A 16111-nucleotide genomic window follows, 5' to 3' on the forward strand; every position below is an offset into this window, starting at 1 on the left:
ATGAATTGAGATATTACCAACATTGGATTATCGCATCACTCAATGAATCCAGCAAGAGAAAGCTGATTATAGAGGAAAAAGCCAAGTGTATTCGGAAACTTGATACAAAGAAACGTCCGAGAAACAGCGAAAAGCAGCTGCAGTAGTTTAAGCACCTTCTAAACACCGTTCCCAGATGACGGGGGGCTACCACACTTTTTTGGGTCACATAGGCAAACCTTTTCCCAAGAGATTTACGGATACGTTTTTCATCGTCATGGGTATCATTACGAACACTTCCAAGGAATCAAACCCTCTGCCCAGAGCTTTCCTGGGAATCTCGGCGCCTTTGAGTGAGGGAGAACACACACAACACGCTCCCCGTTCCCTCTCCCAGCGCACCGTTCCCGGCAACGCGCAGCCCCTGCGCCCCGACACGACCGACCGCCGTCCGTCTGTCCTCCCCCGCACCACAGCGAGCGCGTTTCACACCGGGCAACCACCAAGCAATGGGTTTGGGGTGTTCATTTTGTCCCGTCCTTTCTCCCTTTCCCACAGCCGCTGGGCTCGGGGTTTCCCGGCTCGGAGCAGCGCTGCCCCTCGGGCAGAGCCCGCACCGCCGGGGCGCGGGGCGCGCAGGTTCCACCGCGCCGAACAAAGCTGCGGGCATGTGCTCCACTTGGGCACATCATCCTCCGGAAGCTTTTACTGAGCAACAGTCAGAGCTCCGTGAAATGAAGCTACTGGGAACACATGCGAACTAAACGAGTAAAGAAAGGCAGGTCTGGATATCAAAATTACATTTCCCAACACCGCGGTGAGACAGGTACTTATTTACTGCAGCTTCAAGCTACGTAATTAGTCAAGGAGACTGTAATTTACTTAAAGAAAGGCAAATTTTTCCTATTATTAATTTGCAATAGATTTGTAAAATAATCTTACAGCAGCTGGCTCTGCTTGAATCTGTTTCAAAAGTGTGATGTAAATACCGTCTCACACTATTTTGTTGCCTATTAGGGCTTTCTGGTAGGTGATACGACTGAGAGTGAGGAGAAAGAACACCACACATTTATTTTTAAGATCATCATCACTAGCGATAAAACTTATGGGAGAAGTGAGCATACTTCCTATCTGTATGCGTTAAAACCAGACGTACTCAAAGTAAGTAAAATGTAAAAGATACAACTGGAAGGCTCCATACACAGCGGGTACAACTTAGCGCATTTTCAAGAGCTGTTTCAACTGTGTTTAAAAGGAGTAGCAAATTCCCAAATTAAATCACGCTATTTATAGCTAAGACAAAGAGCTTCACACAGCAGGAGGATGTACTAAAGAACCGTTTTCCCCCACCTGTTTCCTTTGCAAGGGCTTAAGTCTCTCTATCTACATCTTCCTAGTAATCGCATATCTGAAGTAATTTAGCTCAGTTATTGTGAAACAATAGGAGAGGTGCCAATAATCGATCTGGGATTCATTACACTTGGATTTTTCAGCAGTAAACTTCTGAGATTCTAATCTTCACTCAGCAGATTAGAATTTCATATCAGAGTCACAGGAAAATAAACACCATACCTGAACAAAGTATTTATCACTGGCCTACTTGCTGTTCACACACTTGGCTATCACAGGCACCAACTTACATCCAACTCACACATGCAATATAACACCGAGATCCAGGAGGCAGTGACTACAGGATCAAAGCTTTATTTCAACTATAACACAGTATATCCATGGATTATAATCCTTGAGCAAACAGAATATCACAGTAATGAAGACCTTAGCATTACAAATATGTTAAAACAGCTTGCATTTGGGGTGATATTTAAGGTCAAGTTGTATCTGAACACAACTATTAAAATATTATGAAAATTACCATTATGGAGTAAATAATATTTTCTTTCAGATATAACCTCTAAAAGTACATTCAATTTCAAATTTGGTTTTCTTATTTTTCCGTACCAACAAACTCAAACTGAACATCTCTATCCTCAACCAGCTCTATGTGAATGAAAAAGACAGAAATGACAGCCTAAAATTTAGCTCCCAACTCCTATGAAAACATGACCCTGAATAAATACAATCTAGATACCATAGTATCAAATATCATTTGTCCAAACCAACTTATTATTTCAAATGTACTCCCAAATTAAATTAATAGTCTCGAGGAAGATTCTGCAGAGTAAGAAATTTCTTATCCTAGGGAAAAACTAACATGCCTTCTGCTCCTGCCCCCACAGCCAGAGTAACTGAGAAAGTAAAAAGCTTGGGAATGTGATGGCAGAGGTGACAAGATGGGTGAACAGGCTGTGCTCCTGGGTTAGCATTGGGGCTACTCATCTGTGCATAAACCTAAAAAAGGATGATTAATTATTTCTTCTTGCAAGACACTCAAAGATGAACTTACAGACAGGCAAAACCTTTGGGTTTTCTCACTGCTCTTCTCTCAATTGCTGTTCCCCACCCACCAAAAAAGCACAAGAAGCAACAAGCTCTTAGGACCACTGCAGCATACGTATATATTTTAACATAAAAGGGCAAGTAGCAAGTCAAGACTGCAGAGTAACAAGTTAAGGTTTTTTTAAGGGAAAAACATTTAGTCAGGATGGATAGGAAATTACAGAAGATGTAATATCTATAATATATATTTTATATATAAAAGTTTGGGAAAAGATGTGGTAACTACATAGAATTGATATGTTTAAGGTAATAGCCTTGACTTGGTGTAGAACACCCATTCAGGATGTCATATAAGGCCAATATTGAATCACATCAGTATCAATCAGTTTAGGGGAATTTAAAAAAATTTTTTTAAACACACTAAACTTTCTCATTTGCTTTCTCAAATCTGTATCTATAGAAAGGAGAGCAGCAAGCTAGCCCAGCTGTAGTAAACTAAACTTAACAAATTAAGTAGAACAGGAGATGCCATATAATTATGTTCCCTGACACTGTGTGCCCCAAGGTCTGTGCCAAATCAGGAGACATTCGCTCCTTACCCTAATGTCCCTGCTGTGTCCCCCCTGCCCCTTCTGCTGTGCTGTTTCACAGTCACAGGCAATTGCATTCATTTGTTTCAGACCACACGCCAACACGAAGGTCCTTGTCTCTGAGAACAGTCACCTACACACATTCCTGCTTTTAATGTTTCTCTTCAATTTTTACTTTCCTGGACACGTTCCTATACAGCTTTCCTTCCACTTGTTGTCCTAGTGCTTCTAAAGTTATGCTGCAGGAAAAATTAAACATTTTTTTGAAGATAATTTCATCTTAATCTCATACACGCTATGTGAACACCCAACTGCAGCATGGAAACTACTCTAATCCTGCTTGCAGGTGCCTTTCCCTGCAGGCTGCCAAATCCTCATCCATCCAGCTGCCATGCCCTCAATGTCCACACACTTAGCTCTCCTTCCAGGGGAATTCACAAGGGGCAAGGAGACAGTGAGCATCTGCATTGTGTCCCAGTGGTGAGGCGGAGTGGAAAGAGATAAAGACCCAGATTATTCCTATATATAAAGTACTTAGGGGCCCAGATTTTAGCTTAAGTGATTTCCCTTTGGATGCAAAGACCGGGATGAATCCCAGTCTTTGTTAGTGACTAACTGCTCACCCATCCCTTCATTCTGGGCATCATGTGCAATAGCTGTTCCCTTCTTGTCTGCTCAACTGGCTCCAAGTATTTGCTTTTTAAATGTGAGCTCTATTACTGTAAGATCCATCCACATTCCCGCTAAATTAGATTGAGAATCACATTGTGAGCTTACAGAAGAAAATATTACCAAGTTGTCTTTGTGACAGAACACTGAGTAGGTATAAAATTGCAATAGTCTCTATGCCAGGTTTTTTTTAAGCTCTCAGCTTGTAAGATGAAAGCCTAATTTGATATTTTTGTAGTTATATAACAGTTCTAATATTTTGTGACATTTTGTATTGTGACACTATAGATGAAATTGTCATCGGACTGACACCCTTTACTGTTTATTCCTTAATTACAACTGTTAACAACACTGCAGAGAAGCGTGCTAATCTGCCATCACATATTATGAAAACAACGTTATTGTTACAAACACCAACACCCACTCAACAGGATAATTCTAAGATGGCAGTTTCTGTAAAAACTTATCAGTTTAATGGACACTTCAATAGAAAAAGTTTTAAATGAACTCTTAATATTCCTGTGGAAAAACATACAGAAATTTTATATCGCAGCTGAAGTTTTGATTTTATTGTGTCAGTGATTCTTCACGCAACATAGAGTTATATATATTTAACCAGTAGGTTATATCTCTGTAGCATGGAGATGCATAGCCAGTTAACTAGTAGCTTAGTAAAATTTGTAATCATTACATTTTCATATCCTCGGACACTGGTAGAGATAATTTTTTTTTCTCCTACTTCCAGGTTGGGGTGGAATTATATTGTTGGATATGAGATTAAATTTTAACAGTATATTGACTTGAGTACAGGTTCTTAATAATAAGAAAAAATAGTATTTTCTAGGCTTCTTTTGCTTGGGAAGGATTCAATTTCTGCAGACCACATCACACACCTGGAAGGATCTTCAGTTGAACCGATACTGAAGTTCTGTACTGTGAATTTTTCATATCAAGTTAGCCCACTGCACAATTAAAACTCACCAATACTACACCTCTGTAGGAGGAAGCTGAGCAGCTGTTCAATGTCTGAAATGAAATTATTAGCTCCTCAACTTCCATATATGCTTTGTTCTTGGACAGCCACTTCCACCTACCTTTCAGTTTGCTTCTCCCAAACTTTTCATGTCTAAGAAAAAGTTCTCACTTGTAGATTATATCAACAGAATGAAAATAGCATTAAGGGCAGCCTCAAAGTAGCAAAAAGCCCTGGAAATTTGTTTCCCTACCCCTTAGACAGGAAACACAACGTAGGCAGAAGGAGGTTGGGAAAAGCAGCAGTGGTTACTGGAGTGAGGTGTAGAAGTGATGAAAGTGGCAATGACAAAAATCAGGGAAAACAGGATATGGAAATTCAAGGTTGTTCCTTCCACCATTGCTCTTGTGAAGGTTTTTACAGATTCTTGGTGCTAAACCAAGGCTACTCTGATGCACACAGCCTGCCTTTCCTCCTAATGGTAAATTCCTGCTCTCTCCCTCATCCACGAACAGGCATGCAGCACAGATGACTGAAGTGAAGAAAGATAATGCAAGAATCTGTCTTTACTTATCGCACTTACATGTAGAAGCAGAGGATTAAAAATAACCTAAAACTCTTCTCATACTGAAAAAGCAATTGCCTTGGTGGAAATCTATACACTAGTGTTTCTCACTCTTGCTCCTAAAAGCCCCTTTGAGGATTGCTCCTCTAATACAGAACAAAAATAAGGAATTGTACACAATGTAACAATGGAATCAAATTATCCAATACAGTTAATTTTAATTCAAATTATTTACATTTCAATTTAATGGCATGATATTCTGTTGCCCGATCTGGATGATCTTCTCTGCTTAAGTAATAAATTACAAAACAAAATGCAACTAGAATGTTTATTTTTGTGAGTCTTCTTCTGAGTAGTTTATGTTCTGCTTTGTAGCTTTCATTTTCTTAAAGCCAATAGGAACTTCTGCTCTTCCTAAAAGAAATTCTTCCCACTTGGGAAGAGATTCTTTTATTGATGCCCAATAGAGAGTCTGAGAAAGATATAAGAAAAAATAAACTTAATTTCAAAATCTGCGTCAGCCTGTTTAAAACAATATAGATATGCAAAACATTATTAAATCTTACTTTATGAGTGAAGCAATTCAGAAAACAATAATGTACTTACACATGAAATTTCAGATTTCTAGAATGATACAAAATATCAGCCTGGAAAGATTTCATTCTGCAGCATGAACTGTGAAGTGACTGAATGTGCCCTCTTGTGGTAAGCAACAGATTAGTTTAGACCCTCACAGTACCTTTAATAAACTATTTTTCGTGATAATATACTCTTCCTGAAGTAGCTTTTATATTTAAGTATGTATGTTAGTTGAATTTAATTTTGAAGTGGAAAAAAAACCCGGTTTAATATTAGAAATGAAAAGTGCACATTTACCAACGTAAACTGATTATGCTAGAAGAGTCTGCAGTACTATAGTTCCAAATATTTGAGTAAAATTTTAGATGTGATAACTCGCCGATGAAGTTATAATCCCCAGTATTTGGACCAACAAATAATAAAAAAAAAAAATCTGTATACTTAGCTTGTGGTCTAGGAAAACCACTGTGGATCATCTAACCCTTCCTCCTGCATTATGCTGTGTCTCTGAGTAATGAATTTAACTTATTATTTATCTGTGGAATTCATCATTCATCATTTTTGTATTGGTATCCTAAGAATAACTTTGTTGTTTGCAGGATTTTCAGGAAAATTTCAAGTGCTGTGCATTATCTTTTTTCCCACAAAAATAATGGGATTGAAGAACCATATTAAGCCAACACCTTAATCCATCCACCAATGAAAGTATTTTTAGTCATTGATGTCCATTCAGAAAAAAGTAATTTTGTAGTAAAGAACAGTTATGGTACATATGTAGTGAGCCTTTTTATTTTACTTAATTATGTAATGTGGGAGAAACGCAGCACAAAACTGAACATCTCCCTGCAGGGTATTAGATTCCTGGCTAATCATTTTGATCCTTGCATGTAGCTCAGATATAACTGTGGCTCTTGCAGATTTACAAAAATATTTTCTTCAACAGATTTACTCAAAGAATCTTTTCTGACAAGCATATGTGCTGTCACACAAAACTACTCCGACTTAGCAAGCTGGGGATCCATTATAGCCATAACTTTCAGAGTATATTAATACAGACACATATATGGCTGAGTGAAATATGCTCAGAAGTGTTTTGGAACAAAGCACGCACAAGAATTTTGTACCATGAAAGAAAGTTTTCTTTTTCCACTATTTATAGCACTCCTCTCTAGAAGTATAAAAAAAAAAAAAAAAAAGCTGAAATAGGATCTTCTCCTCCAAATAGTAACTCTGCTCTCTCTAAAATTTCACCGCTGCTGCAGAGTGCAGACGTTCTGCAGCCAGAGCAGTCGCTCGGCAGTCTCCAATTTGTGAGGACTTGGCTTTACATGGTGCAAGCAGCTTCACACCCAACACAGGACAGAGGGAGCAGCAGTCCAAAACTGACCCAGAAAACCCTAGCTGGTGTCTCAAAAGTCCTCAAGGAGTCTAGAACTACTTCCAAACACAGTAAAAATAGGTTCAGTATTAGTAGCTTGGCATCTTTCTTAGCATCAATCAAGACGTACAGGTATCCAGGAGAAAAAAAATGTACCTTTATGCCTAAAAATGTCTAAAAATAAGAGTAATAAAAAAGCCACAGTCACAGCAGGCTGTTTACAAAATGCAATGACAGATAAAAACTTTTTAACAGTAACCAGAACAAGAATTGATGCCTCTCATTTAAGTAATAGCCTAAGCATGACAACACTTGCCCAGCAGGTGTGAAGCTAAGGCACAATACACCTCTTTTCACAGCTGACAGTGCTAAAAACATACCTTTGCCCTTCCCTGACAGCACCCAAACCTGTGTGGGACACTGTGCTGCTGTGCCTGTGAGGACTAAGCCACCACGCAACACAGAACCCACAAACTGTTGGTGCAAGAAACACAAGTGGGAATCTGGCTGCTCAAACTTTTTATGTTCAAATAATGTTTACAGTCTCCAGGTTGAGAAGCAAAAATAGAGTGTTCCTGCAGCAGCAGTACTTTTTGTAAGCTTCCATATAACCACAAAATAACTGAAGTGAAATTTCCTCTGTTCATGCTGATAAACTGTTGACCCTGAAATGTAAAGATGACAATCCGTGGCAAACTGAGAATGGGATGACCACATAAAATTACTCTAACATAATAAACACAGTAATCCTCTGATATTCACAATATTAATTTCTTATATTTGACTTCATTTTTAAATAGAATTTTGTACAGATCTGAAAGCTGATAAACATTTCCACCAGAATGCTCCAGAATCTAGGGACCTTGCCCCAGAATTTAGGTTCAGCTTGCTACACAGTACACAGGCCTTTGGCTATACCAGTCACTGGATTTTAAAATCAATTATTTTCACTTTAAGAACACGCTTCAGGGGAAAAAAACCCCAACAAAATATTTGGTAAACAGCAAATAAAAAGACAGAGTTCTAGGACTTACTTCTAACTTAACAGTTTCAGGATGTGGAAGTAAATACACTCTTTCTTGCAGCCTTTTTTCTGCTGCTTCTATATCCTAAAACACAGGCAAAGTATATTTTTAAAACAAATGCTGGGAATTTTAAAAGGAAAATAGACATTCACATAAAGACATTTCACTTAATAAACCCATTAAATCTAAAAAGCATTCAAATAATCACACTGAAGTTCAAATCTTTGTTTAGGCATTCTGAAATCCAACTTATACTAGTTAGACTAACACCCTACAGCTACTAAATATGTTTGCTGTACCTTTTTCATACAAGAGTACATTTCAGGACCATGTTGCTGTAAAAGACTGTTATTCTCTCTGGACACCAGGGTAAATCAGTTAAATTCTGTTCTATAAAACTTAAGGAAATAGAGGGGAAGAGAACATCTTTTTCTGTGCTACAAGAAGACTGAAGTATGTATTCTAGCTACTGTAACTGTAAAGTAACTAGGCAAATTATGTGCAAGATCTTTACTTCTCAAGACAAAGATGACTTGCTAATATGCATGCATAACATGTGCACAAAAATGTAGAGCTGCAGCAAGCTGTTCACCAGACAAACTTGGATGACAATGCACCTCACATAGCTTTCTTACAAAAAAATCAGTATTTGGGTTTCTGCGTGTCCAGCGGATGTGTGCTGGATTCACAAAGGCCTAAATACATTTTTTTTTTTAAAAAAAGAAGCAACCAAAAAACCAACAGCAACAAACAAATCAAAGCATGCCCCCAAACTCACCGCCCTCCCCCTTTAAAGTTCTGACCCGTTCTTGTGGGCTTAGTTCCATACCCAAACATTGAAGAGATTGAGTGGTGGGCAGATGAAGAGAGACAGAAAGGGACGTGGGAGTGGGGTGTGAAGAAGCCAAAGCTGAACAGAGTGGAGGGGGAAAGAAAGTATAGCAGATGGCAGAGTTGGGAGCAGAGAGCGGGTGTGAAGAGTACAACAGAAAAACTAAATGAGAGAGGAAATTCCCCAAAGGGACTTCCCAAATATTCACCACCACTGCTGCTGAAAGGAAGAGTGAGATTCTGGAGGAGCATATCCACAAGAGAGACCAAACATGATTACTCGTATTGAATAATAGCCAGTCTGAATACTTCAATAAGTACACAGTGCTCGACTCGGGTTTAGTTTGAAAAATATGACTCAAATTCAGTGAGTATGATTAATAAAAGCAAAAAAACCAAGCCTTACTGTTAGTTGAAGTTCAACTTAGCGATAGATACAGTCAGTTCATTCAATTTACAGTGTTTGTCTTATTTCATGAATTCCTTTTACAATGACTGTATTCTCTTGTACATGATAACAAACCTAATCCAAGCAAAACTGTTCTCCCTTTTCTACAGCAAAATCCATACTGCTGTAGGAAGCTAAAGGATGTTTGAGAAAAATCTGAGACCTAGTTTGCCCTATCCAAATCCTCGGAAGCAGCAAGTAGCTGTCCCTTTTCAGGTGAGAAAAGACTAATGGGATAAACATAAAGGGGGAACAAGAGCAATGATAAAAGCCATTTGAAATCATGATGTCAAAATAACAGAGGCCAACACAAACTTAAGTAACTTAAGCAAGGAATTTCTCTGTTGCACCACCACCAGCACCAAACGTAGCTCGTGTTAGAACAGCTCAGGCCAAGTCTGGAGAATTTATCACCACAGCAGAAAAAGGATCAATCAGTAACGTTCACCTCATTCTTCCATAGGATTTTCCTCCTTTCTGATTCCTGCTTCCTAATGACTGTAGGAATTTCAGCAGGAAGGAAGAACAATCATTATTTCTTTATATACTCAGCCAAGTCATTGGAATGTTTATGATGATAGGAAATGAGTGTCTTTCAGGCAAGAAAGGAGACAGCAGTTGTGCATATATGTTTAGAAGAGAAGGTCACTTTGGCATAGCCTAGATATTGGACATGTCTTTTTGTTGCTCACTCCAGTTTGTATGTTGTGCAGTCTATTGTCATTCAGAATACTGATTTAATGACAGACAGTGAAAGAAATTTTTGCTGGAAGGTGTAGTATGCTTTAGAAAATAACTGTAACTACTGAAAGATTAGATGGCACTTCTTGTGTGTCTACAGAACTGGTAAGCTTCGTAGGAAAAATAAATCCCTGTCATCAATATAAAAATAAATACGTCAGCAATATAAACTTCTTTGGAAAAAACCCAGCAAATCAAATATGTCACAGTACTGAAAAAAAAGAGAGCATCTTACAGTGCTTCCCCTAAAACCACAAGGACTGGAACAAAAACAATTCGAGACCCTTCCCCAGAGGTAAAATGGAATGCATGACACATGCATCGCTTTTAGGGGACCAAATTCAGCTGTCACTTATATTGATATCAGTCTGGCAGAATCCCACTTAAATAATTCTGGAATTACATGCCTGGGAAGGAAAGCAAATTTGCTCTAAATTACCTTCCCAATACTAATTACTATACAGCATATTCTTTCTTTTCTATTTCATGTTACAAGCTGTTGCAAAGTAATACATATTTCTAAACACAAGAAATATCACTGAGAAACAAATGTCATAAATTAGATTACAAATACTAGTCTAATTTCTGCTTTTATTACGACAACATTATATAAGCACCAAATGATACAGATTTCCCCAAATCTGCAGCCTCCCTCTAAAGACATCAAGGAAAATACTCTGATAATTATGTTAAAACGCTGAACAAGTGCTTATAATGTCAAAATCTCAATTAAAAAAAGGTTAGTTCCTTGCTTACTACTGATTAGAATTTAATCTTGAAATCTTTCCTGTGCATAAATACCAACTAGCACAGAGAAAGACAAATGCCTTTTGCTACCATCTATTACTGAAAACAACTGATTTTGCTTACATGCAGAAAACCAGAAATGCAAATAAAAAAATAACACTTCGTCATGTCCATGTATTTTTGAGTAGGCCAAATCAACAACTCTCCACATGGTAACTGTGAAATGTACAGTGCCTGGTATCAGGAACAATATTCTGAAGCTGGCACATTAATCAGTCTTGTTTTCAAGCTTCTCATATATTATGCTGCATAGATTTTTTTTTTCCTGTTTTCTTCTGTTATCAAAAAGCATCTGCAGGAGTGCATGCTTGTTAAAACTAGTATAAAATTAATAGATTTAAACTGATTTATGCTACTTTATCCTGCAACAGAATTTGTTTTGATACATATGTTTTTGCTTTTTTTCTGTACAAACACCAACATTTTTGACACTTGAAAGGAACAATTTTGAGGATGTGACAGAAGACGGCAAATATCTGTTTAACTGCAGAAATATTTACACTCTGTATATGTCTGAGCTATTGTTAACATTTCCAATACAATAAAAGCTTTCAGCATGGAAAAATACACTCTGCATTTATTGTGCTTGCCTGCACGTGTAAACTGAGAATGCATTTATAAATGCAAATAATTTATAAAATACTGTAATTATGAAGTAAAAATCTAATGTAAAATGCATATGGAAAACGGGATCATAATGGTTGAAATTACTAAATCGATGGAGGAGGAGCTATGGAAAAAAAAAAATTCAAACCATTTACTTCTCCCTAGTGAAGCACCTGCACTTATCCATACCCAATACAGGGGGGATTGATTGCCCCAGCCTGGAATGCACCAGTTTGCCAGTTCAAGCTGAAAAATCTTCCTTGTCACAGAATAGTTAAGAAGGCATCCCTGTCTAACTGTTTCACCTTGTCTACCCCTCCCTGAATATAACTTCCATTTAAACACAAAGAGGGCCTTCAACAGAATTATACCCACCCAAAATCTGAACATTTTAAACCTGAACCAGGCTCTGCATGAAGAAGCAAAGGATTTTGGGTGACAAAAATTAATCTTGTAATCATCTAGAGTAAAATTTACTTTTTCAGTAAACACAATATATACAATTTGGACCCTCAATAAAAATGAGTATAAAGGAAATGCATAGGAGGTTCAGTTTTCTGCTACTTCCTGAACAACCAACAAACATTTTTCAAATGCATCATGTCAGTGGCCAAGTGCATCTCTTTGAACTCAGATGCCTAAGCCTGGGGTTCCAGAGGAGGCTTTTAGCATTCCAGTCCCTGCCATCAAACCTGGATCGTTTCAATTGCCCATTCTCCAGTGTCTGCTGAATTTCTCTAGGAAACACAAACCTCACCTAAATGACGAGAGGTATGCGGAACAGCTATGAACAATATAATAATGGTGTCACCTCTAGGAAGAGCCAGAAACACCAAACACTACTTTTACAGACTTGCAAGTAAGATTCCTGCAGTCACTCTACACCTATTTAAAGAAAAACACCAAACTGAAAATCTCTCCTACAACTTAATGCAACTAAGGTGGGAGAGCAGTTCCTCCCCTGGACCAAAAGCACTGTAGCCTGGTCAGCCCCTCTTTCCAAACATACCCCCGTGTCTTGAATCGAAGCATAGAGAGGCTGTGAGTCCTGTCAGACCCCTAAGTTCTCTCAGGCAGACATGTACTAGCATGTGTTGCATCTCCACGTACTTTAAAAAAAAAAAAAAAATATAGTAGCAGCTTCCACTACGAGACTTTTATAAGAAGGGCATGGGAAACAGGTAGTGATGCCATCAGATAATGAAGACTTGTCATTTAATACTTTTTGGTCAGGTTCCAGAAGAGGGAACTGTACAGAGGAGAATTCAAATGACAACTATACAGCAAACACTTTTTTTTTTTCTAATTATCTAAGCTACATAACCATGACATTTCGATGCGGTTCCTGGTAGTTGCAGAAACTTACATTTAAAAGTGCTGCATTCCTTTTATGAGCTGCATCAGCTGCTTGAGTTTGCCATGTCTTTTTAGTCTTTTTGTCTCCTAGATAAGTCTCCATCTGCTGTAGCAGCTCTGATCTCTGAGACAGTCTACAAAGGAAAACATTTTGCTAAGTGGGTAGAACATTTTGCTCAGGAGCTAGAAAATAACCTTTTTACCTTACCCAGTTTTCTCAAAACTATGGGGCTAATTAAGCCGGCTGCAGGGTGGGTGTGCTGGAGGAGGGAAAAGGTACAGGCAGGCATCACCTGCTGCGCTTGTATAAAGCTATAACGTTGTAACCAGCAGCCCTCATATGCTAAGGTGCTTAGAAACACTGAATCTCCCAGCACAGGAAAGACAGGGTGGGTTGGGGTGACTTGATCAGTACTGCTTTTGCTCATTGGCACGTACTGGTTGTTACAAGAAAAACAGACTTTTCTGAATCATTACTGTTTTTGCCTCACATTCTGAGTTTACAGGGCAACAAAGAAGCAATTCTGTAACTGAGGCGTTGAGTGAGAAAATCCAATTACCTTCCCCAAATAGGAATTTAACAGTGACAGGAGGTTAACAATGGAGATCTTAAACCAGTACCACCATTGGAAGTCAAAAAACTCATCAACCTAGATACCCTTAACGGCAGGCAAGGATGCTAATTCCAATGGTTCATGAAGGAAGGGTGCCACCTCCTGGAACTCCAGCCTCTTGCAGAGCTCGGATTCACGGGCACCGAGGGTCATGTGCAGGGAGGGAGGTCTCACACGACCCCAGCACAAACTGCTGCGAGGTAGAACACAACTACTCACATCTCCTCATGTCTTCGAGCAAGGTGAACCTCCTGAGCCAAATAGGATGACATTTTCGGTTGTTTGCCCTGGTTTTGTCACCCTATAAAAAGGAAAATCAAGTGAAATTAAAACCTTCCAAAGACAGACATCAACATACACTTTTCAGTATTAAACAATTCTGGTTAAAAAGTTGCACACATTATATTTATATGTCAGCTATCTACACAAAACCTGCCACAAGACATCGCTACATTATGCTTTGAATACATTCACACTACTAATGTTCACAATATGTTTTAGGAAAATCCTACCGTATTCTAATAATTTATGAGAGAATTAAAGTTTTACTTTTGAGTTTCCGATTCAGCATTAAGTTTTCTCAAGTATCAGATGCTTACAACTGCACACAAACTCTGTGCTTGCAAAAACTGTGTATTACTGTTTACAGTACTGATTTCTGGCTTTTGTCATGTTACACTGAACACAAAGTTACTTGTAAATATGATTTTTAACTACTGATCACAGATACAGTGCCCTGTTCATAGGAAACTCTATGTATAGGTATGATTAAACTAAGTAACTTGATTAACTAAGTAACTTAGGCTAACAAACTATTTTTAAGTGGTTGAAAAATTAAGCAAAAACTTCTGAGCTCACGTTTTCAGCACTGTAACTCAGTACATGAGAGAGTACACAGTTTAAATAGTTTACATCTTACTGGTTCTTTTTTCTTATCCATTAAGGGGATCAAGTGCACCCTGATGCAAATAAAGATTCTGTGGCACTTTTCAGAAGGCCGAAAGTGTTTTACAGCCTATTTTTTTTCGTTTCAGAAGTGACTGTGTTGTCGTCACATCAAATAAAATTAAATAATTTATCACGCGTTCATAAGATGAAAGGGTGCGAGAGCTGAAAGATCTCATCAAGGTAAAGAGAACGCTGGGAAAGGCCTCTCTGTCAAGAGTTCACACTGAGACCAGTTATTTACACATGGCCTCTGCTGAAGTTGGGGTGCATCTTCTAGGGATGTGTGCTTTACCACACTCCGAAAACACTTCTGTCCACCCGGCCTGTTGATATAATGCTCCCCCTTCGCTCGCTCCTTCCCTCGGCCGGGGCACGTCGTGCTGTTCGCGCCGTATCTGCTCATCAGCAACACCTTTAGTGGCCACAGGAGAAAACAGAGCACGGGCAGCGCCGCCGCACGCACCTCGTGCCTTTAGGGGCGCCCACAGCTCACAACGGGAGCGATAAAGCAGCACCAGCCCGAGCACCCCCCGCCCACAGCACCGCGGGGCAACCGCTCCAACCGCAGTTGCTCCGGGAGGCTCCCAAGGCCGGAGGCAGCCCGGGATGAGCCCCCGCGGGCAGCTCCCGGCTCGTCAGCAGCCCCGTGAGGTCCCTGGGGCTGAGGGCGGCGGGACAGGACGTGACGGGATGGGACGGGACCCTTCGGTCCCGGGGCCGCTCCCCCTCAGGCCGCGGCCCTGACAGGGAGGGAGCGACTCGCACCGCCTGAGCCCTACCACTGGGGAAGGGGGGAGGGGGTGTCAGGATTTACGATCCATCGGAATGCACCACCCCGCAGGATCGAGGAAGGAGAAGTCAGGCAATAAATAAGTAATTCAATAAATAAACAAACCAGGCCGTTTACCTTTAGCCTCTCCGGCTTCCAAAAGGAAGACGACGACCCGCCATGGTCTCCGGGACGCCTTAAAACAATCCCCCCCGCCCCCCCGGGCTGCCATGGAGACGGCCGGAAAGGTGGGGCCGAGCCGTCGGCTCGGTGGGCGGGGTCGGGCGGGGTCGAGACCCGCCTTCGCCCCGGGGATTGGAGGAGCGGGACGGCGCCGGGCCAATCAGGGCCGGGCCCGGGAGCGCTGAGGGGCGCGCGGGCGGTGGCGGTGCCGACGCTTCCCCTTCGCGGAGCCCACGGGTCGCGGAGCCTCACGGGCCGTGCCCAGGGTCGTTTGTGTTTAAAACAACTGCTCTGTTCCCGCATAAGGCACACAGCGTTCCATGTCCGGCCCGGGGAGTGCGCCCGGAGCGCCAGCCCGGTTCTCCTCGTGGTTTCCAAACCCTCTGGTGTGATCCTGCCCCTGTGTGTCAGAGCTGAATTCCTTCCCGGCTCCAGTATTGGAGAGTTGCTGAAGTGACTCCAGTCCTTTATAGTCAAACTTACATCAAAATGTACTTCAAATAAAAAAGCACAACTAGTCCACCTTTTTTTTTTAATGAATTTTTTCTCCTTAGTAGAAAACATAAACCAAAATATTCCAAGCCAGATAAAGCTGAAAGATATTTTTTCTTCATTTCATTGGTGTCCGATAGATTTATGCATATTTGCAGCTG

General features: G+C 40.2%; 1 protein-coding gene across 1 annotated transcript; it reads right to left on the reverse strand.

Annotated features, from left to right (window-relative positions):
• Window positions 1–1667: 1667 nt before the first annotated feature.
• Window positions 1668–15548, reverse strand: C11H3orf14 (chromosome 11 C3orf14 homolog). The gene is made up of 5 exons (XM_032699169.1): window positions 15414–15548; window positions 13778–13859; window positions 12955–13078; window positions 8165–8239; window positions 1668–5645 (listed from the first exon to the last, which is right to left on the reverse strand). Exons 2-5 carry the CDS (start codon window positions 13828–13830, stop codon window positions 5502–5504), a joined length of 396 nt encoding a protein of 131 aa, XP_032555060.1. The 5' UTR covers window positions 13831–13859; window positions 15414–15548; the 3' UTR covers window positions 1668–5501.
• Between the last annotated feature and the right edge of the window lie 563 nt (window positions 15549–16111).

Source organism: Chiroxiphia lanceolata, chromosome 11, assembly GCF_009829145.1.
Source record: "Chiroxiphia lanceolata isolate bChiLan1 chromosome 11, bChiLan1.pri, whole genome shotgun sequence".
Lineage (NCBI taxonomy): Eukaryota > Metazoa > Chordata > Aves > Passeriformes > Pipridae > Chiroxiphia > Chiroxiphia lanceolata.

Coding starts and splice junctions, on each gene's coding strand:
- C11H3orf14 (XM_032699169.1), bottom strand. CDS start 13,830: ATGTCATCCTATTTGGCTCAGGAGGTTCACCTTGCTCGAAGACATGAG. Junction 13,079..13,777: donor GCTCGAAGACATGAGGAGAT/GTGAGTAGTTGT, acceptor TTTCCTTTGTAG/ACTGTCTCAGAGATCAGAGC. Junction 8,240..12,954: donor GGAATGCAGCACTTTTAAAT/GTAAGTTTCTGC, acceptor CCTGTGTTTTAG/GATATAGAAGCAGCAGAAAA.